Source organism: Tachypleus tridentatus, chromosome 9, assembly GCF_004210375.1.
Source record: "Tachypleus tridentatus isolate NWPU-2018 chromosome 9, ASM421037v1, whole genome shotgun sequence".
NCBI lineage: Eukaryota > Metazoa > Arthropoda > Merostomata > Xiphosura > Limulidae > Tachypleus > Tachypleus tridentatus.
In genome coordinates, this window is record NC_134833.1 from 76,007,816 (window position 1) to 76,030,701 (window position 22,886).

General features: G+C 30.8%; 1 protein-coding gene across 6 annotated transcripts in view; it reads right to left on the reverse strand.

Annotated features, from left to right (window-relative positions):
* The window catches only part of LOC143225527 (importin-5-like), an 83,836-nt gene that overhangs the window by 52,209 nt on the left and 8,741 nt on the right, over positions 1–22,886 (reverse strand). For 5 of the 6 annotated variants that reach the window (XM_076455142.1, XM_076455143.1, XM_076455145.1 and 2 more), the window contains exons 2-4: positions 20,384–20,464; positions 13,501–13,693; positions 11,339–11,441 (exon numbers count right to left, since the gene is read on the reverse strand). In XM_076455142.1, the coding sequence (XP_076311257.1) occupies positions 11,339–11,441; positions 13,501–13,693; positions 20,384–20,464 (377 nt within the window). The remainder of the gene's footprint in view (positions 1–11,338; positions 11,442–13,500; positions 13,694–20,383; positions 20,465–22,886) is intronic. The other variant, XM_076455144.1, reaches the window with a different exon arrangement.

Here is a 22,886-nt window from a genome sequence, read left to right on the forward strand (position 1 = left end):
TTTTTACTACCAAAAGTGTGAAGTGTCCAAACTATACTGGGATAAAAGCTAATTAGAACAAAAATTTAAAGTTTCTTGATCATTCTAAGGTATCAATACAAATCTGTGAAAATTCAAACTTACTACAAGAAACTTAATTTGGTTAACTTATTAATTTTTAATGTCAAATGTTCAGCTTCAGCTTTTAATCCTATGCATATGGGTGGGTCAAAATAAGTAGACCACAGCCTTTATACAGTTACCTTTTAAATTTAATTGAATAACTATCATGAATGTATGTCAGTAACCTTGGCAAAAAATTGTATTTTATAATTCAAATGTTAATATTATTTATATTTCAATTTCTTAATTTCCAAAGGAAATACTTATAAAATTTCTCATCTCTGTAATCCTCTGTCACATGACACATCTACCCTTTGATCTCTTCCACTTAATTTCAATAACACAGTTTGAATAGTGCTTCAACAATTACAAACTACATATATTAAAAAAGAAAAATATACAATCTGAACCTTTTATATTCATGAGCTACTGAGATACGAATAATTCTGTAACACATCAAAGATTCTCTCCCTTCTTTTCATGCATTCGAAGTTACTTATTCATAAAGGTTAACTTTTCTAACAAAGTTATAACCAACAGAAAGAGCATATTTTCAACTATCAATATTTGATGAGTTTCCATTTTACTTTTAGCAGTCATAGGTAACAGTTTATATAAAAAATAAAAACTTGATATGTTGAATTGTTGCTCCAAAATCCAGTGGAATATTCTAAATGTATTTATAACTTAGATGGAAAACCAAATAAACTGCTGCACTTTTGAGGCATATTGTTTTTATAAATTTACTGCAGATATATGAAACCTAAATGAATATTGCTTTAGAAAAGCAGTGTAGTGAGAAAAAAATAGGGTTATTGAAAAATGGTAACAAAGACAATGATTTGAACTCTTAAAGTGTAAATTTCATATTATAGGTATTTTTATTTATTGTCATGTATACATTTTTCAACAAAAGTAACAAACATATAAAGTTTAAACTTAAGCTCGTTAGACAAAAGTGAAAGTTCATAAGATCACATTCATACATCACACAACTGTAACCTGATAATTTGTTTACATTAAGCTCTCCCACTGCAATTTACTTTTGCATAATTAGAGGGTTTAAAGTACACTGTAATGTAACAAAACTAGAAGAAAGCTGAAGTTGTAAGAATGAATAACAGTCATTCTAAATAAAAGAAAAATGTATTATTCACTACATTTCATGCTTACAACTTTTCCCGTTAGTATACCTTAATAATTTTGCTACAGTTAGTGTTAGGATAACGGAAATAAAATTCTACCAAAAAACTTTTAATACATAATTAGGAGATTCTATAGTTCAAAAATTAAATATGAAAGTTATAAGGCTAAAACAAGTATTTTTGTTCTTAATATGAAAATCACCTTTAATTCAAACTGATTTTGTAAAGACTCCCTTAGTTCACATAAATTCTTTAGCAAAAAAATCTCATTTTCTGTGTACAACATAATTATAATATTTACTACAATCTTGCCAAATGTGATAAAAATAGCCAGTTTAGAGGTATAGTAAGTGTAGTTTCACAGTTACATGATGGTTAAAATGTTGGTAAAATTAACTGAGCTTCTGATTATTTACAATCAATGGTATAAAAAAATTACAATCCATTTTTTTTTGTAAATCATTAATAAAAATATTCACTTCAACATGTGTAATAAGCTTTGAACCAATTTTATCCGATATAGATTTTTTTCACACTTTCTCTCGGATCATTTTCTTGCCAATCCTAACAGCTATTTAGGTTAAGTTGTAATGCAAACATGGTCTGACAAATAGCAGCCTTGATGCCAAAAGGAAACATAATTCAATGAAATGCAAAATGCTCCAACCAAGCCTACCTCATCTTGTTCCATGAGAAATAACTTTTTCTATGAAATTGTAACAGCATAATTTAAAGGAAATATAGAACAATAAAGCTTTAAATTAAATCAGGCTGTAAATGTGGCAGAACTTGACTCATCTCTTTCCTTCTAGGAACATATATACCAAGATAATCTTATATCACTTTGTTCTGATGTAAACCCAATTCCCAACTGAATTGGAAGTCATGATGGTTTCAGTGGTTAAAAGCTACAGAAAAACAACTTACATTATACAGTTGGATCACTAGTCTGTAACTTCTCAAAATTGAGATATAAGCAAATAACCATACCAAGATAACCAGGGTTGAAAAACAGTGACACACACACATATATATAAAATTACTTTTGTATTGAAGTTACAGCTTCCAAACTGGCTATTTTCTTCAAAAAATACTTCATCATTCCTTCTGGAAGCTACATTGCCATAATTCCTCAGAAATAATAATTTAAAAAAAAATAAAAAAGGGAAATTCACAAACAATATTTTTATGCAAAGCTTACTAAAATTAATACAGAATTGAAATTATGTGTAAATTACACAACATTTTTCTTGAATAAATTTCAACTCTGATGGGTTTGTTTACAAAAATCTGTGGAAAAATAATGCTTTATTTTCTTGATTTTTTAGTAATAAAATGGTACAAGTTTTTACCATCACAGTAGGATGCATTTGACTGAATGACAATTACAAAATAAGTTGCACAAGTATGCAAATATTGACTGAAGGAGAAAAGATCACTCAAGAACTGTTTCTTAATGACATTGTCTTCACAGTGTTCTATTATGAAAATCATAAAGTTAGAAAATAAAGTACAAAGTTATGTAATTTAGCATTATTCAAATTGCAAAATGTTTTATTGAAATACAAGTTAAAAATATTGTTAATAACAGTTACCAGAAAATATACAGCTATGAAGTACTGACCACCACTAATATTATATAAATCATCTAATTTGACTAAATCACTAAGTCCAGCCAAGTATAACTAATACTAGGATATCAATTTTAAACAGACAATAATTTTGCCACAATCAAGACACCTAATGATTACAATATTTAAATCTACTGTTTTTATTATTTCCAATTTAAATTTATGTTTATTTATCATCTATAATAATTATTCTGCATTGTTAGCTAATTATATGGCTTTGGGAATAACTTAAGCATCCTGAGATGGTAGTCTGATAAGATATTATTGGATGTACAATCAAAATTTAAATAACACATTCTAATAGTTAAAGATAAAATAGTTTGAACATTATACTTGCCTATACTCATTACCAAGTATATATTTTTAGTTCAGATATATGTAGATAGCTTATTTTGATCAAAAGTTAATATTAATGCTTAAACTACCTAACATGATAAGAAACAGGATTCTCACTATGATCCCACAATGAAAGGTTCTGAACTCTCACTTTTTTTCAACTCTGTTCCAGTGAGATTTAAGGGTCCAAAAGGTAGAATTTAATAAACTCAAAAAAAAGGAAAAAAAAAAGCACATCGTTGTCAATGAAAAAACTTTATTTGCAATATACAATAGATGTTTACCTTCTGCATTCAGAAAAGAGCATGTTAATGTTCATTGAAAAGTATTTACAATTTACACTATATATTGTCTCCCTTTATGAGTGAAAAGTAATTTTCATAATAATATTAAGAATAGTTTTCTTCATCTGAAGGTTTTCAAATATCATTTGAATAACTCCTAAAACCTTCTAAATAAATATCAAAAGTTTTTCTTTGAGTAAAACTTTATATTTTATCTGTTAATTTCTTTACCCTTACTCTATATAAAGTCAGTTGATTTGACAGACTTCATAACCATCATAAAAAGATAGGAAATAATTATAGATTTCCCCTATTTCTTTTTTGGAATGAATGTAAATTATAACACAAAAACACAATTACCTTAAGTGCCTACAAGTTTGTAACAATATACATCTATTTATACTTAAATTTTATTATCTTATTGCCTTTTGAACAGTATCCAGTTACTATTTAGATCACATAAACTGCAAATCATGTGTCAAACATGCAGCTCACATTATAGTATTGAATTACATAACACAGACTACTTACAAGCATACCTCATAAAAAATTGTTATTTACTTAAAAAGTTTTCAATTTTTACATTTTCATTATTTTAAGTATAACAAAGAATACACATGAAAAACTAAAAATACTTATCAAGGTACTTTTTCCTCTCAAATATTGCATTTAACCCTACATTTTTATATTAATTTTACTGCAACAATGAATATTTTCTATTTAATTAAATAAAGTACTAAAGGACACAATGTTCCATAACTATCAAAATATTTCTCGCTTTCTAAATATGCAAAAAAGGCCATTAAAAATTTAGCTAAGCTCGATGATGTGTTCCCCATAGAAATAAAGCCTGAATGTGAAAGAAAACAGAATTCTCTGTACAAACAACAATGTAATATATCATTTGATATAGAAAAACTATAGCTTTCTGTTGGTTATAAGTAATACTCTTAAATGTTAGAAAAGACTAACTCTTGACAAGTTCTGTAAGAGAGAATGAGGCACGTGGGCTTGGCAAGAACTATGATTTTCTATTTTGTTGCTCTGTAACTAAATAAAATTGAAAGCTATATAAATTATTCTTTGCCTGAAGAATGAAAATATTATTTCGTACTTCTTAAAGGAGTGGTAAAAATATTAGGAAAAATGAAAAACAGATAAAAAATGTCAGTTTTCAAAGTAGAGAATATTGAGAATTTTTAAATAATTCCTTATAGAATTAAGAACCTAAAATTTAAATATGAAATTTTGAATTATTATCTACTTCCTGACACTGAGATAATCATATACGTTCATAATAAATTAGTTTCACTAAATTTTGAACATAAATCTGTGAAAGGTTGTGACATGCACTTTGACCTACCCAAGATAAAAAGGATTGATTCATGTGGTACTTTTGTGGCTTCATTTTTGTGCAATTTACTGCCATCTGAGTATCTGCACTACAACTTTTGATACAGCACATGTATCTTCACAAAATTTAGTAGATTTTTAATAAGGACTATGAGTATATTATATATAAAAAAATTAAGAGATTTGAAGAAATACTTTTGTAGAGATGTATGTGAAAATATAGTATGTTTTATTATTAATCTGAGTGCAAAATGATTTCATATGATTACAAGCAATCATTCAGCCTTGAAAACTTGAACTGGGAGAACATGGTATGCTTTTCATTGAGTAAAATAGCTGGTAAAACCATTCTGGGGACATTCTAAGCTGTTATTCAAATGTTATATACTATAGTAAGAGTACACAAGGGGCTGTTTCAAAAAGTGGAAAAGTTAAACAGGACCATCATGTTTGATTCAGTACATAAGCCATACCTCAAAATAAAAAGGTTCCTAGTTTATATTCTAGCTTGTCAATATTAGTAATCCAAGTTCCTAATTTGTACAAAAGCACAGACTTAGTATTTTGACACCACAAACATCAAATTTTACACAGTGCTGCATTAAACATATCATGTGACTCACCAAAATCTATATTTAAACATGTGCTTTTAACATTTACTTTTAAATTATGAAATTAACTCATGTATAAAATTAAAATTTGAATTATAATCTCCAATTTGATTCCAAACTTATTGATATAATTCATAAAGTAGTAGTTCAATAAAATGCAAGTCAACAAATGCAATGACCTGGCCCTAACTCTATATAGTTACCTTGAGCTGTCACAAGAGAGGTTAATGTAACATTCAGCCCTATATATATTTATTAGCATTATGACATTAAATTCGTTCTAAATTTCTACAAACAAAAACCTTAATAGTAATAACAGAACTGAGTAAAAATTCTGGCTTAGACAGTAAACATGCATTTCCTTAATTATATATAATTTTTGAGTGGAATATCATACTTGCCTGACTAAAGGGAAGTAAGATGTTTGTGAATAAAGCTGTTGTACTGTTTATGCTATATTTATTAGAATAAGAATAAAATAGACATTCAAAATACACATACGTGCACAAAATCTCAATCAAATTTTTTGAAGTGTCCAATTTCAACTGTTTCGTTTTTTAATGGGCTTTCTCATGGTGTTAAAAAAGAATGCCAATTCTAGGCCTTTTCATGAAGTTAATTTTTCCCCTTCATTTTTGCATACAATTTTATAATGTTAATATAAGTTAACACTTGCGATGAAGTAGGAATTTCTATTTCCTCACTATCTTTTTCATTTTGTTCAACTTCTGAATCTCTCACAGTTACCACCTTGCAATTCTATTACAGATTTTAAATCAATTTCATCAATTTCTGTTAAAACATTCTTGTCAACATTCACAAGTCTTTCCACATTCACATAATCATCTGCATCAATCTTCTCAAGCACAGTTTGGATTTCACAAGAACTGTCATAACAAATAACTTCTCCACAATCTCCGCCAATACCAAGAATAAATCCACAGTTTCGAAACGGCTATTATGCATTCATCTATAACACATTTGATTGAATGACTTAAAAATGCAATTGCATCTAACACATCAATTTTCATGGTCATTTCAGATGCTTTCTTACAGTCATCCATGTTTGCAATAATATGCTGAAGCATCACTTTTCTGTATTTCAATTTTATCCACTGTATCTAGTGGCTGAAGAATTGATGTTGTACATGGAGGTAGGAAGACTAAACAAACATTTGAAAGTTGAACTTTTGGGTGATAAGTTGCATTATCTAGGAAAAGTAGAATATTCCTATTTTTTTCTTCCATTCTTTTGTTTAATTTGTTCAAAAATTCCTCGAATATAGCACTTGACATCCACGCTTTATTATTCACTTTCCATTTCACAGGAAGTCGATATTTTCTTAAATTTTTGAAACAGTGCAGATTTTCACTTTCACCAATTGCCCATGGTTTTTCTAGTTTTCCATCAGCAAATGCAACCAAAAGTACAATCAATCGTTCTTTCGAATAGTGACCTCTGGAATAATGACGGCAGAAAAAAAAAGAACAGAATATATCTAACCAATACTTACTGTAACAAAATGTCCAAGAACTTCTTAATATTTGATGAAATTATTAATTAAATAAGAATTTATTAATATTTAATCAATAACTTTTTTCTGCCTTACTCAGGTTGTAATCCTACTTGATGACAGATGAGGTAGGTGAAAGATTGTTTTCCATCCTCATTATGTAGATTCCAACATAAAGAGGGGCTTTTATAAGAGAAATCTTAAGATAATGCTGCAAAATTTTGATATTTCCAGCATGTAAAAGTTTCTGCCCTATTGCAGTTTCTGGCTAAAGACAGGTTTTACTGTATATAACAGCCAAATGTCTGTCTGTCACAATATTGAGTTCTTGAATAATTAATCACAGAGACATAATTAGATACCAAAATAATTCTTTCAAAGATATATTACAGAAAAATGTTTTTTGCAATTTGTAAAATTACATACAAAACTGTGCAAAAGTGTTAGGACAGAGTCGAAAAATAGACTGTAGGCAACTTGGAAGGTAAATACAGGTAAAACATTAAAATTTTATCACTCTTGATATTTGGTACAACATAAACTCAATAGAAGTGCTTAAATTCAGCAAACAGTTAATATTTTGTCTCCCCCCTTTTGCTTTTATAACAGCAGACAGTCTTTCAAGCAATGTTGCAACATATTTAAAAAAGTGTTCTTTGGGATTTCACTCTGAATGTCTAATACACTACCATAGTTTCTTCAGAAGTAACTTTGATTTGTCAAGTTTTTGATCTATCGAATCTCAGATCTGTTCCACTCGGTTTAGATCATGGCTCTGCGAGGGCCATTGCATCATTTGAATGACTCTAGCAGCTTCTTTCTTAGTTGAGTAATTTCTGCATAGGATTTACGAGTATTTGGGGTCATTATCTTCCTTATAGTAGAATCCTTTTACCACTAACAGGCAAATCACTGAGTATACCATGATGGATCAGTATGTGATGGTACTTGCACTGGTCCATTACTCCATCTATTTTGCAAATAATCCTGTCATCTAAGCAGGAAAACAACCTCAAACCATCACATTGCCTCCACCATGCTTCATGGTAGGTGCTGTGTATTAAGGTGAGTTATCATTAACCTTTCTTCTGCCAGATATAAAACCTACTCTTTGAACAAGATATTTCAAACATGATCTCAGCCATCCATAACTCTCTTTTTCAATCATCAACAGTCCAGTTTTTGTACTTTTAGCAAATTTCATTCTCTTGACAACACTCGGAGATAAAAGTAAGTTTTTAAACTACTAAATAACCAAACATTCCATCCTGCTTGAATCTTCTTAATACTGTAGATGTGGAAACTTTTCTGTCATTTGGTATTTGGTTATTTATCTCATGCTTGAAATCAGTGGCAGCCTTCCTTCTATCCTGAAGGCTGCATAAACAAAGATACTTAACATCAGTATCATTGAGTTTAGGGTTTCTGACTCTTCCTTTCATATTTTCTAACTTACCTGTCTGGTCTTACAATCCAAAAAAGCACTGAGTGTTTCTGGAGCATTTAAAGTCTTTAACAATTTGTTGGAGAGTCCAACCAGCATCACATAAAGCTTTCATGGGAACTCTCTGCTCTACTGATAATTCTCTACACAACAAATCTTAATATATAATGTTATTTGCTTTATTTAGCAAGGTGTATTTGCAGAATGCTATTAGCCCTATTGCCCTGGTTATCCTTTACTGCACAACACTAAGTTTTAGTGTCTTAGGTTCCAAATTTTATTAAACTTTTTAGTTATACCAATTAGAATAGCATAAACTCTTAGCTAATAATCCATATTTTAATATAAGTTTTAAGTTCTTAATACTACAATGCAATATTTTACAGAATCCTGAATTTACTCTTCTATCAAGCTCGTGACATTTTTTCTTAACGTCATCCCTATTTTTGTCACCACCCCTCAAAAAATAGGAAAATAAAAGTAAATTACTCTATATAAAATCATCATTGCTAAAATAAAAAACAAATTTATTATACTCTTCAACTGTATGGCTACAGAGCTATTGAATAGAAAATTAGATTCCTCCTGCCACACCCATCTGTCACATCCTATCTTTCATAGCTGTCAATAGTTTGCTCTTACACTTAATTATGTATTACCTATAACCAATAGAAAATCAAAGTTTCATCTATCAAATAACTTACTGTGTATTGTTATGTCCTGAATGGTAAAACAGAAATTTCACTCAAAGTATAAATATCATTCTAATGGGAAAGTTAACAGTTAGTTTGGATAGATTAATGACTTGTTGCAGAGTTAGAAAGCTCTAAATATTTAAGTAAAGGAATTTGTATACTTTTTGCATGTTATTAGTGTATACTGTTTGAAGCATTATTTAATTATACAAAAATTAACTCAAAAATTAATTAAATTATGAGTAGTATAAATGTTACAGTTAACTCTTTGACAACAGAGAGCAAAAAAAAATTGGATAAGTATTATATTTTTTGTTTTTCATGTTTATTCTTTGTGCTATTATAAAAGCAACTAAAATGTAAAAATAAGGATTTTTTTAGGTTAATTAAGATTAGATTAAGTAAAATAATTAATAATAATGTTTCACAAAGCATGCAGATGAGCACTTCTAGCATAATGAGCTATACATGTCACGAATGATTTATAATTTACTATAGCAAGGACAGTAGTTAGTCACAGTTCAAAGGACAATAAAACAATAAACTTTAATTATAAATAGATGTATACAAACTTAGAGCTCCTTAGGATAAATGAATGTGGTTTCATATTACAATACGATGTCATTATAGAAAGAAAAAAGTGTAATTTAGATTTTTTGTGTGGTTTCAAGGTCATTCAAACTGGCCAATCCAATTTAGAGTTATGGTAAAGAAAAATAGCATGTAAACTATCAAGGTCTTTGGGATTACACAAAGGACCTTTGAGATTTTTGAAGTAAGGGAAAATATTTTTAATTTTAACATGAAAATTACTTTGCACACAGACTATTCAAAGCAAATACTCAATATATTCATGGACAAATCTTTATTTTAATAAAAATACTTCACTTTAAAATATGTTTTTTGTATGTTAGACTTATAACAGTAAATAAAATACTCCCATATTTTGTGAAGATATATGCACTATGTTGAAACCTGGAAGTATTAAATCTGAAAAGACTTTCAACAAGTTCAAAGATTTCATGCAGTCACATAGACCAAGCCCATGGTGACAGAGTTATATGAATTTCTTCCAGCACATAGTGGTACCATATGTTAGCTTCTTTCTATATAATTAAGACACTGCATGAGAAAATATGACAGTAATTTCAGACCCTAAATTTGATCAGTACAATTATGCAAGAACCCTTATCGCATGTCCACGGTACAAGTACTGTGAATTCTAAATAATAATAAGTATTCTTACCCTGATCATGACTGTCAACAGGGATCAGTGAAATATTAATTTTTTTTTTTAATTTACATTCTGCATTGGTATGGAAGAATTAATCCCATAAAATGGAAAGTATCGTATACATACATGATTTTATTGTACCATGTTAAATAGGTAAATTTAAAGTTAATATCTATCCTTTGACACTTACAGAAATGACAACTGTTAAGTGCTTACTTCAACAGCAGACTTTTCTGACACTCAGCAAAATGACAAAGAAGAGTGACATCCATTGTAACAAATCCCTGCAACTACTAAGCAAACCTTAATGCTGAATGAACTCATTGCATCAAAAACCCAAATATTTCTGCCCAAAATGCATTGCAGTCAGTCTCCTGTGCTTAAAATAATGAAATTTTTGTTTTTGAAATAACACACATAGTTACAAAAGACTGTTGTAAACAGCCCACTAGAAATCATATGGTATATACAGTCTGATCCAAGTACTAAATTGACTGTACATATTATGTTTATTCATTACTTTTAGGAAAAGTAATATTGAATTATTTCAGACATCTGCTAGTAATCTAGTAATTCTCAATAATTAATGTTGGAAAAGTGAAAATTCATTTCTCTTACAGTCCACTTCTTCATGTAATTACTATATAATAGAAGTAAGCTTAATCACAGTATAAATACTACAAACAAAAAAAAAGTTCAAGTAATTTTCAAATAATGGATGTGAAACCTAAATCAAAAGTACAAGATACTAATCTAAATTTTCCAATAATGTCTGACAACAGAAACTAAAAATGGAGTTCACACGCATACAGTTTACAGCTTTTAGTTGTGAATATTGATAAAGTTAAAAGCAACATATGAAGCTCTGACAGTTTTAAATATACATTTATCTTATAGCTTGCATTTTTATATGTTCATACTATCAAGGAGTAAATTTTCAGTTTATTATATCTGTAGGTTTCTAAAATAATGTTCCATCTAAAACTTACGTAAACATTTGTAAAGATGCTTCCCTGTACACCATGTTCTGGGAGCTAGCACAGTCAAATAAAAATTTAAGAAATTCTGGCCAGTGGTTATTTCCATCTTCATCTGGAAAACACAGGTGAAAATTAATACCAGGCTAGCAAAAATATAATTGGTCATTACTGCATTACTATTTTGTTTTTCGTAATTAATCACACATTTCAGACTATACCAATTTTCCTAATCTCATATGAATTATTACTTTACATTTAAATTTTACACAACATTATACTACAACGGAATTCATTATTGCTTATATGATACTGGAAAAACTTTATTACATATTGTGCAACCCCCAACTTTGCAAAAATTTTATCCTGTGTGCATGTAAATTTGCAATAGGGTCACAATCTTCCCATTCTGCCTCTGTTTCCTGCCAAAGAGAACTTTTTTTTTTCCTTTCTCAGGGTGCACATACATTATCATAAATATGACAGACGTGAATCTAATGCACAGGTACCATTTATATAAATTGATGTAAGTACTTCACAGGTATGGAGGTTCATTAGATTCATGGGAAAATACATAGATTTTCAATCTTGCATTTTGCAGTTCTTAAGGTTTTTTTTATTTTTATTTTTTTAAACTACTGCCTTGCCCATGTTGATAGATCTGGGCATGAAGGTTTCTCGAGTCCATAAGGAGACACATGCAAACTTAGTTTCACATTTTGCTGTTTTATGGGTGTTTTAGGGATTTTAAAATCATATATAAAAGAAACAAGTTTTTATGTCCTAAAATAACCTATCATTAATCATGAGTTTAAATAACTTCCATCCATGGTACTGTTACTCCAAATAGTTCACAATAATACAAAAACTGATAATGTTTTTCTACAACCATGTGGTGCAGCATTTATATGAATATACGTGTATTAAATAAAGACTTCTACGTAGAAAAAATAAGGTCATTATCCAAAAAACATGCCCTAAAAGACTTTTTTAAATGACATATTGTACGCTCATAAAACTTATAATCAACCCTCCACTGTTTTAAGTTAATTATGTAATAAAATTAATCTGAGTTCAAGATACTATATGAATCCTTTTCATGAAAATATTCATTATAAATCCAAATCTTTGCAATGTGTACTATTTAATTTACAGATTGCAATCAAACTTTTCATGTGACATATCACTGTATTCTTTAAACTATTTTAACTTAGTTTAAAAACTACTAGGTTTCATTCATATTATACAATGAAAAAACAAGTTGACTATGAATCTAATATTATCTAAAACATTTTGCCTTTCATCCACTCCCATAATAATGTAAAATGACATTCACTATAACCCACAATGCTATTCAACTGTTTATTAAGCCTATAAAATTTAGTTTCTAATGTTCTTTTAAACAGCTCAAGTCTCAACTTCAATAAATTCTTAGTAATTGTTAAAGTTATCAAAATTATGAATTTTACCATTCATCTATTGTCTATATTCTAATCTTATTAGTTCGCACAACACTTTACAACAGTAGTTTTAAGATTCAAATGTTTAGTCCCCTATAAATGAAATGCAATCCCAAATTTATAAAAAATATTAAATTGCATGCTAAAAAATGCCTTTAACAGGCATGTAGTTTAGTTTGTTTCCAACATAGATCACTTTGAATGAGAATACTTACCCTCTACCCTACCCTCTCAAATGAGTCACTTACTGAAACTGCACTTTAGTGTCAAAATTTCTGTATTACCACAAGAAAATAAGAAAAAGTGTATTCAGTTATTAATTTAGCAATGTTTTGTGACAATGAGTATATTGTTTATGCATTAGTGTCACCTAGTTGTTGAGTTTGAAATATTTTATTGAAATAGGTTAACTGTACAATTGTCAAATGTAGCAAGTGTTCTTCCTGTGATACACAGTAAAGGGAAGGATCTTAAAAAAATTCTTCCTTCAGGTCAAACTTAGGAAAGTGCTAATGCATAAGCAAAATCATAATTACAAAAATTTGGCTGAAAGTGATGTAAAAATTACACAAGAAATGGAAAATGTTTTGAAACTACATTAACACAAGAATTTAAAATGCATTAAACATCAAGCTATCTTCTTTTCCGCCCCTTTTTATTTTGTTTCCCATGACTCAGATTGTGAGTATATTAAATACATCAGACAAGACTTACCTATTAAGTTCTTTGCAAATTCTGATGCAGCTTCACAAATTTTTTTCCTTAACTGAGGTGACAAGTCTTGCTGAACTGCAAAAAGTAGTTGATTTTTAAGTTGAGCTTGAGATTCAGGATTCAACTTTGGAAAAAAATTCTCAAAATCACCAGATATAGTTCTTCTCAGCAACACTGCTCCTAGTTGACGAATCTACATAATATTTTGTGTAAGTGTAATTATCACATACACTTATGAAACTAATTTAATCTTATGATTTATGTTACAAATAATAACAATGGATATAGTATCTTTGAACCAGGCCTCAACAAATAAAGCCACCCCATAAACTCAAGAGCCAGTTTCCCCTAACTTTACCACTAATCATACTGAGAAATGAGACTATACTAGAGCCTCAATTTTTTTCCCTCAAATTTTCCTAAACTAATTTTGCTATTACAATTCTAGACAATTTACTTGTTTTGGAGAAACTATTGCTCAGAAATTAATTTTGTTTACAAAAGTTTTAATCTTGCATGAAATCTGGATTTTTCACATGCAGGATCTGGAGCTTGTTCAAATTGTAAGTTGGCCAGTTGAAACGTAACCTTGCCTCTTTCATTTTTATCTGTTAAGATAGGATACAAAATATTTGTATTTCGATTAACAAAAAACATAAAATACACACTGAAATTTCTTAAAGATTTCACCTAACTTCAGTTGTCTTCTGTTGTTCTATGCTTCATGGTGAGTGTCCTTTAACCACAGATGTGTGTTTGGGGTGTCACCCAGTTATACATTTTCCTCTTTCATACAGATAATTGGTATCTTCAGTCTGTTTTAACAAAGATTTTTGTAATAATTTCCAAGCATGGAAATGCTCTGTTTTATTTTTCACAGGCACTGACAAGGTGCAAATGCACTTTATGTTTATAGCAGAAAACGTGTCAACATTTGGGATCTATTAATGCCTATGGTAGTAATTGCACTAAAACTGAAATGGGCAATCAAAAGAGGAAGTATTATAAGAGAAAATGTGGAATTGAACTTGTGTAACTCACAAAATTTGGAGAAATCAAGCATGACCAACCAACACTTTGCTTTTACAATAATGACTTTTTTTTGTAAATTTCACAATAAGGTGATTACTCAGCAATAAATATATTATAATTGAAAACATGGAAGCTAAATATACTCAAATATTTGATGCTGATCAAGCAATGGTTTATCTAGTGAGATACACTAGTGACTTGATCATCTGCTGTTACTGTTATCCACAATGTCTTGTTTTCCCCAGAGCAGTGCAGATAATCAAGACGTCAATGTATATTTATTTGCTTTCACAAAAACAAGTGCATGAATGATCATATCAGCAGCCACTTGATAGTATTACCTGAAGTAACTGCTTTTGGTCCAATCCCAGTTTATACACATGCACCAACTGGTGAAATTAAGAGAAAGAAGAAAAACAAAATAGTGTGGAATTAGTAATGTGTTGTGCAGCCACAACACCTCATTCCTCAAAAAAATTTTAAACCCATCAACAAAAGCCCAGAAACAAAGTTCAATTTAAGGCTCAAAGAACATGAAAATAATTCCAGACTTCCAAAAATCTAGAAACGTTCTACATTCATGTTCAAGTTAGCACAGCTATATACACAAATAAAATGGAGAGAACATCAGGTACCATGATGAATATTTTAATCACCACAGCAATTTTGCACCTCATATTTGTCAAGGCCTGCTTTAAACATAGGTAAAAATCCATATAAATATCAAAATAAAACCTTGATAATTTATGTCAATGTATATGACTGCAGATAATGGAAGTTTACACCAGTAAACATTCATAGGAAAAATATTTAAACTACGGAAAACTTGAAAACTTACTTGTGTGTTTTTCTTGTAGCAAAGCCACATCGAGGGGAGTCAAACCCCTGATTTTAGCATTGTAAACCCGGAGACATACCGCTGTACTAGCGGGGGGCCAAAACTTACTTAACAATATCAATTTACAGCATCAAAAATTTTTAAATATTTTGATTTTCTATACTTAAGTTTTATAATTATCAAAATGATGTTATTAGATACCATTTGAGGAAAAAATGCTTGATATTGGCTTAGAATTTGAATTTTTTAAATTGATCACAAAGATTCCATTTTATTTATCCAGTCAGTTTCAATGAATGATATTAATGCATTTTGTTTGTAATAGATTTACCATTATATGTTTACATTAGTGCCTACATTTGTTTTGTTTTTTTCCAATGGATACGACATACATTACTGGATGTGTATTGCATGATTCCTGCCTGTTATCTAAATTGTAGAAGGTTCTTGAGAGGAAAAAATAAAGATATTTGTTTTATGATAATATTAGTGTGTTTTCAAACACTATTGAACAATAATTATAGAATTTCACCTTTAATCATATAAACCAACAGCTAGGTAACAATATTTTTGCTAACAATATTCTTGGCTGAAATCAAATCATATGCAATAAAGCTTTTTCAGAATGTTATTTTATCTAATTTAAATGAATTTAAATGCACTGTTTGAGCATTATAAGCTTAAAAATAATATTCAATAATATTTGGTTCATTAGGAATTTTACCACTGGGTACCATTCTTGCTTAACCTAAAGAGAAAATTTCCATACCAGCAGAAAACTTATCACCCTCATTAAAGAATAATCCTTATTTCAGTAAGTGAGCAAAGTTTCTGAGCACCTGATAAACTTTCAAGCCTCTTTGCAACCATTTTGTTCTCATTTTAGTTTTTAAATTATGATTTTAAATCCCTTTGTGTATCTTCACAAACTTCTGTAGAATTGTAATAAACATCATAAGTCATTTGTGGAAAAAAATATCTTATTTTTAATAACTTTCACTGAAGATTTTTCCCATGAATACAGTTAGTATTTCCATGTGCTAGTCCAAGCACTAAGTGATTTCCATATTAAAATTTTAAATACTTTTCTACATCTCAAAAACCTCAACTTTTAATATGTAATCTCTAAAACCTCTTAAATAAATGTTAACCATTTCTTTCCAGTAAAATTTTGTTTGATCAATTGGTTAATTTTACTGACCTTGAAGCAACCAAAAAATAATAATAATAAATAAATCTGAATTACCTTTTCTTTCTAGATTAACTACAAATTCTATTATAAAACTGCATTTGTCCTAAACAGATTTACACTCATAAGTGTACATCTATTTATACTTAAATTTTATTGTCCCTTGTACCCTGTAACTACTAATCATGCCATTATAATTTGCATATCACTAAGCGAACACGCAGCCCACATCATCTTACTAAATTGCATTAGACAAATTACTTGCAAGTGTATACCTCATGAAAATTTATTATATTACTATTATTTATTTCATATAATCTAACCTTAACTAAAAATGTTTCCTGATTATACATTGTAGTTACTTTTATAATAATAAAGTGTACGCACACACACAAAATTACTTACTGGTCTTATGTTTTGATGTTAACTATTGATGACACCTAATCCTACTTTATCCTCATGGTAGTACTGCATTAAATAGTTTATTTAATTAAATAATGCACCAAAGAATACAGAATAATGAGCAAAATGTAAACAATGTCCCATAACTACCACAATTTTTCTGGCATTCTAGTTATGCAAATAATCTCATCAATGTGTCTCCTGGGAGAATGAAATAAACTAAAGAGAATAAATTTCACTTTTAGAGAAAACAATGTAATATATCATTTGATAAACAAAACTCTGTCTTTCTACTGGCTATAAATAATATTGTACTGAACAGCATAGAGAACTTGCCAGTTCCTAAAGAAATGTGACAGGTAAGTGTAGCAACAGAGGTCTGATTATCTATTTCATGACTCCATAACCAATGAAGATTGAAGGCTATAAAAGTTATCCTTGAACACTGATTATTATAATAAGCAACTAATGCTGAAACATCTTACTTCTTGGAGAGGTGGAAAATATATTAAAGATGGGATGACTAGTAAAGAGATGTCACAATTCTCACTCTAGGGGAATATTTTTTTTAAATATTGCTTTTTAAAATAGGAACCTAAAACTTGCATACTATTAGAATATGAATTATTAGTTACATTGTTATGCCACATTTATTGAATGAAAGAGAATGTAGTTTAATTCAATTTTAAATGTAACTGACTAAAACCATGTGACGTGAACAAAAACAGATACCCTAGGTGAAAGGGTTAAACGGTTAGCATTACTTTTATTTGGTTTTTAAAGGTAGATATTTTGCAAAAAATAAAAATATATCTTCTTCACCTATGTCTGATTCAAAACAAATTTAATATTAAATTCATTAACCAAATCTTAGGTTCCTTATTTGTAGTTTAATTTTATGACCAGCCATCTAAACTGTTACTTTCCTTTCTTAACACTCCTACGAAAATTGGGGCCTAATAGGCCCCAGAGCAACTGGAAAGGTTATTAATATTAGGCTAATAATTTTGTATTTAAATGAAATTGCCATTAACTGACCCTATCCCTTTATATTTTAAGGAGCAATAATATTTTGACTTTTCAGACATTTGCGAAATAATATTTAAAAAAATTTTTAAAACATCCACTAAGGGTATTTTGGGGCCTATTAGGCCCCAGATCAAAAAACATAAAAATGACTATTTCCTGAATAATTCTAGAACAGGCCTGGGCAACCAAAAAAAGCAAATTATAGTAAAAATATATTAATTTTACAACTTCTTTTCAAAAGATGGATATTTAGGATAATAACTCTACTCCAACAATAATTTTAGACGGTCCTGATTATTGCCTAGTTTGCCCACGCCTGTTCTAGAACATTCTAGAAACTTTACAGAAGTATTTAGAATAATCTAGAATATTCTTGAAGTTTCTAGAATATTCTAGAAGAATCCACAAATCCTATATATATAGGAGCTGAAATCTTCAAACCGTGTCAAAAATGATATCTCTTGATGAAGCTGTACATTTACTGACAAAACCATCCGACGATGAAAGTGAACATGATAATGTCGAAGACTACTCTGAAAGTTGTGATGATGATCCTTCTGAAGCCGAAAATGATGAACAAATCGTGCTGTACCCTTCTGAAAGTGAAGAAAGTAATCAAGAAGATCTTACTACAATGCAGGTGAACGAACTTTTGTCCAAAGATAAGAATTTTAGTTATTCAACAACACCTTCAAGGATCAACAGGAGAACCGCAGCTCTCAATATATTCAATGGGAAACCAGGCATTACAAGGCAAGCTGCTCCAAGAGTCTCTACACCATTCAAAACATTCAAAATTTTCATTTCTGATAATATGATGGAACAGATCATTCACTCAACAAACACCATCATGAAAGAACCAATTTTTGAAGAAGACCTCTGGAAATGGATCGCAGCTAATATTTTCCTTGGAATAAGCAAATCCAAAAATGCATCAATAGACGAAATGTTTTCAACCAATTCGGTTTGCCATTTTTTGAAAACTGATTACACAAGACAAATTCAAAAAAATGTGCTCAAAAATCAGATTTGACATCCACTCTCAAAGAAATAGAGAAATCAAAGATGCCGCCATCTCTGAAGTCTGGAATTTTTTCATTGAAAATTGCAAAAACAGTTACAACCCAAGCGATTACCTGACAGTGGTTGAACAACTATGTAACTTCAAAGGAAGAGTTGGCTTCAGAACATACATTCCGACAAAGCCAGGCAAATACGGAATAAAGATTTGGTGCCTAACAGATGCAAAGACAAGTTACCTCCTCAACGCTCAAATTTATACTGGAAAGGTTGGAAATACGACAGAAACAAATCAAGGAGAAAGAATAGTCAGAGAACTGAGTCAGCCATTTCTTGGAAAAGGAAGGACAATAACGACAGATAATTTCTTTACAACAATGACACTTGCCAAGTACCTACGAACAAAAAGAACAGGACTTGTTGGAACTATACGGAAATCAAGAACCTTTCTGCCTCCTGAAATAAATGCAAAATCTAGAGAGTTATCACCAAAGTGTTTCTACCATGACGACATCACTCTTCTCAGGCACTCAGACAAACCAGGAAAATATGTGCTACTACTGAGTTCTCAGCATCAGTCTGGTGAAGTAGAAGAGAATGGAAAGCCCGAAATCGTCAATCTTTACAATGCAACGAAGGCAGGTGTCGTCACTCTCGATCAACTGGTGAGATATTATACAACAAAGAGGCGATCAAAGTGCTGGTCAGTCTGCATATTCTATAACAATCTAGATCTTGCTGCGTACAATGCTTTCGTTCTATACTCGACAAAACATCCAGAATTTCTTCGACAACGTAAATCAAGAGCCAAAAGAGAATTTATACGGCAATTGGTGCTTGAAATCAAAGAAATTTACTGCAAAGATAATGAAAAAAAAAACCTCATGTGAACCGCCTGCAAAGAGGGCAAAAAGAGGACGATGCCATTTGTGCGGCAGATCAAAAGATAAACAGTCAAAAATTGTTTGCTCAAATTGTAAAAAAAATGTTTGTCAGAGCCATTCTAAAGTTGTTTGTAATGAATGTTGCTAAATCACTGTGTTTCTATTGGAAAAATATATGGGGCCTGATAGGCCCCAAAATCACTTTAGTGGATGTAAATATTTTTTTCATAGGAGTGTTAAGTAAGAAATTGTGTATTTCTTAGCTTGCAGTGAATAAAGTACCCAAAATATCCTACTTAGGAAATATTCTCTCCAACAAGAATCAATAATGCAAAGAAATCATGTATGCATTATGTATTGATATTTAAACCTGCTATACAATAACAAAGTACATAGCTCTATTTAAAATGGTTATTCTGAAATCAAATTTACCAATTTAGTGACATGTAAATCACCTCTTATGTAATATGTAAAACTCATCACACTCACCTCTTCTGAATTTCCATTGCTAGACACAGAATTCATAAGGTAAACAATTCTTCTTTCAACAGGTATGTTATCATAAGTTTCCTACAAAATTAAAGAAAAACTGCAATAAACATGACCACGTGTGTGCACCTTTTAATCTAATTCTATCATTTTTCTGCAAAACAATCCATCCCCCTGTACACTCATTCAAAGAACACTGTATTAATTAAGAGCTTAGAATTAAACTTTTCCACTGAAACAATCTGTAAAAGAATACGAATGATGTATTAATACCACAATATAAAAATATTTATTCTATGAGTTTAAAATTATAACTTTCCTGTACTGAAAATTTATCTCTGACAGGAAATTACCTCTTCTAACAAGATTAGCTATTCTTGTACAATGCTGCCCTATATATGCATTTTTCTTTAAGCATGCAACAAGCCTTCTGCTCCTCATGCTGGAATAAAAAGACTCCAACTTATCTCTCATGCAAATGATCATGAATCACTTCTCCACCCAAAGCAATGAGTCACACATGGCTCCCTCTATACATCTCTACCAAACTATCACTTCTAAATTTGGAAGAAGACATAAGCACCAGAGGAAAGCAAAAAGAAACAGTGTAGTGTGAGAAGAGGCAACTATCATATAGGAATTTTTAGTATAGGAAAATTGTAACTTCCTTTACAGTACTTACTTCCACTCACAAGATTAGCTAGAATCCCACACTGAATAATAAACAGGACAGGTGTGAGGGAATGACAGAAGTAATACTCAAAAGTGTCAAAATGATTCCTCTGGAAATGAGTGTGTCAGATCTGTCAATCAGATGAGGGGAACTGCACCACTTCTGAACAAGGTATACTCTTCTCCCATCCATGAAATGTGTAGGATTTAATGGCAGAAAAATAGAGGAGCACATGCAAATGGGAGAGATGTGGCAGGACAGTGATCCCAATCATGCCATGAACATAGAACTCAATCCCACCTAGTAAGAAAACAGGTAAAACAATGGATGTGCCACTAGATACAGAGTAAATATGAGAAGTATAAGGAAGGAAAACAGAAGAAAAGTCACCCTCCCTAACCACTAAGGTAATTGGGAGAGAGGATGAATCTGAATAAAGATAGGTAGGATAGTAAAGTATATATAAAACATCAATGGCAAACAAATCAGACCTTTGACATTCACAGGCTAAGAAGAGAAGGAATTGTGTTGTAAGGAAAGCATGGAACAAGTGGAAATAAGTTTAAACAGAGGTAAAGTAAGTGAAAGGAGGACCACACTAGGATTCCAGTCCAGAAGACAGGGCTGTTTGGAGGGACCATTAATCTGGAAGGGCATAATAATGTGGTAAGGCCAAAAGAAGCAAAAACTAAACAGTGTCAGGAAAAATTAACGGTATGAGAAAAGGCAGCCCAATATCCCCAAGTTTCGGACCAACTGTGGAATACCATTAATTTACACTGATACACATCCATTACGGAAGGACTTATAGAATGAACCAAAATGAAAGCTTCTTGACTACAGAAACCTGATCTCCTGACCAAGAACCAGATAAAAGCCAGGCATGAATAGGTAGATGTAGAACTGGTAAGTGAGGTTGATGACAGAGCAAGAAAGACAAACGAGGAAAACTAGAGAGAAAGTTCGAATTGTAATCATGGAAATTATGGTTCAGCTAGCACATAAGAAGTAATCAGAAAGAATCACCACAGAGTGATATGTATAAGACCACCAAAGTAATCAGATAGGAGAATAAATATAAAGGAATTTATGGTACTAATCCTGGATGAAGGCATCACATCCAAAGCCCAAGGATGAGATACTCAGGAACGAAAAAAAGGTAATTTGTAATTAAGGGTTGTGGCAAATGCATCTACATGGGAGAAACTCCATAGAATGCAAAGGTACTGAAATATGAGGGGATTTCAAGAGCACTCCATGAAATAAATTTTGTTGAGGAAGGAAAGATGATATGCAACTAGATTGAAAGCATCCAGAATGTAGCATGCAATGAAATGAATGTGGTGTGGGTGGGCCCAATATAGGAAATCCAATATTTGAAAATAGAGAAAGCATGATGAGGTGTCTCCTTGGTTATGTATATGTGCTATAACCATTAACTTCATGCAATGAATCATCAGTGGACAATTTCTGGTGAGAGGAAGAAAGTGATTCAAAGCCTCACAGACCATGAGATATATAAGAACTTCTCATTGACAAACCAACAACCCAAAGTCTCTTGGTGATCGAGCCATGCATCCCAACCCTGAAGGAACGTACATGTTCATGAGCAGATGTTAATTCAGAAGAAGAAAAGGGACAACCACCAATGTATGGGCCTTGTCCAACCACCAAAACAGATCATCCAACAAGGCATGAAAATGGGTAATGAAAACTGTCCAGGGATCTCTAGCAAGGTTTCATAGACCATGAAAAGCCCATTGAAAGGATTGCAATTGTGCATAACTGAGGGGGACCAGTGCCATCATTAAAGACCACATCCCCTTTTGC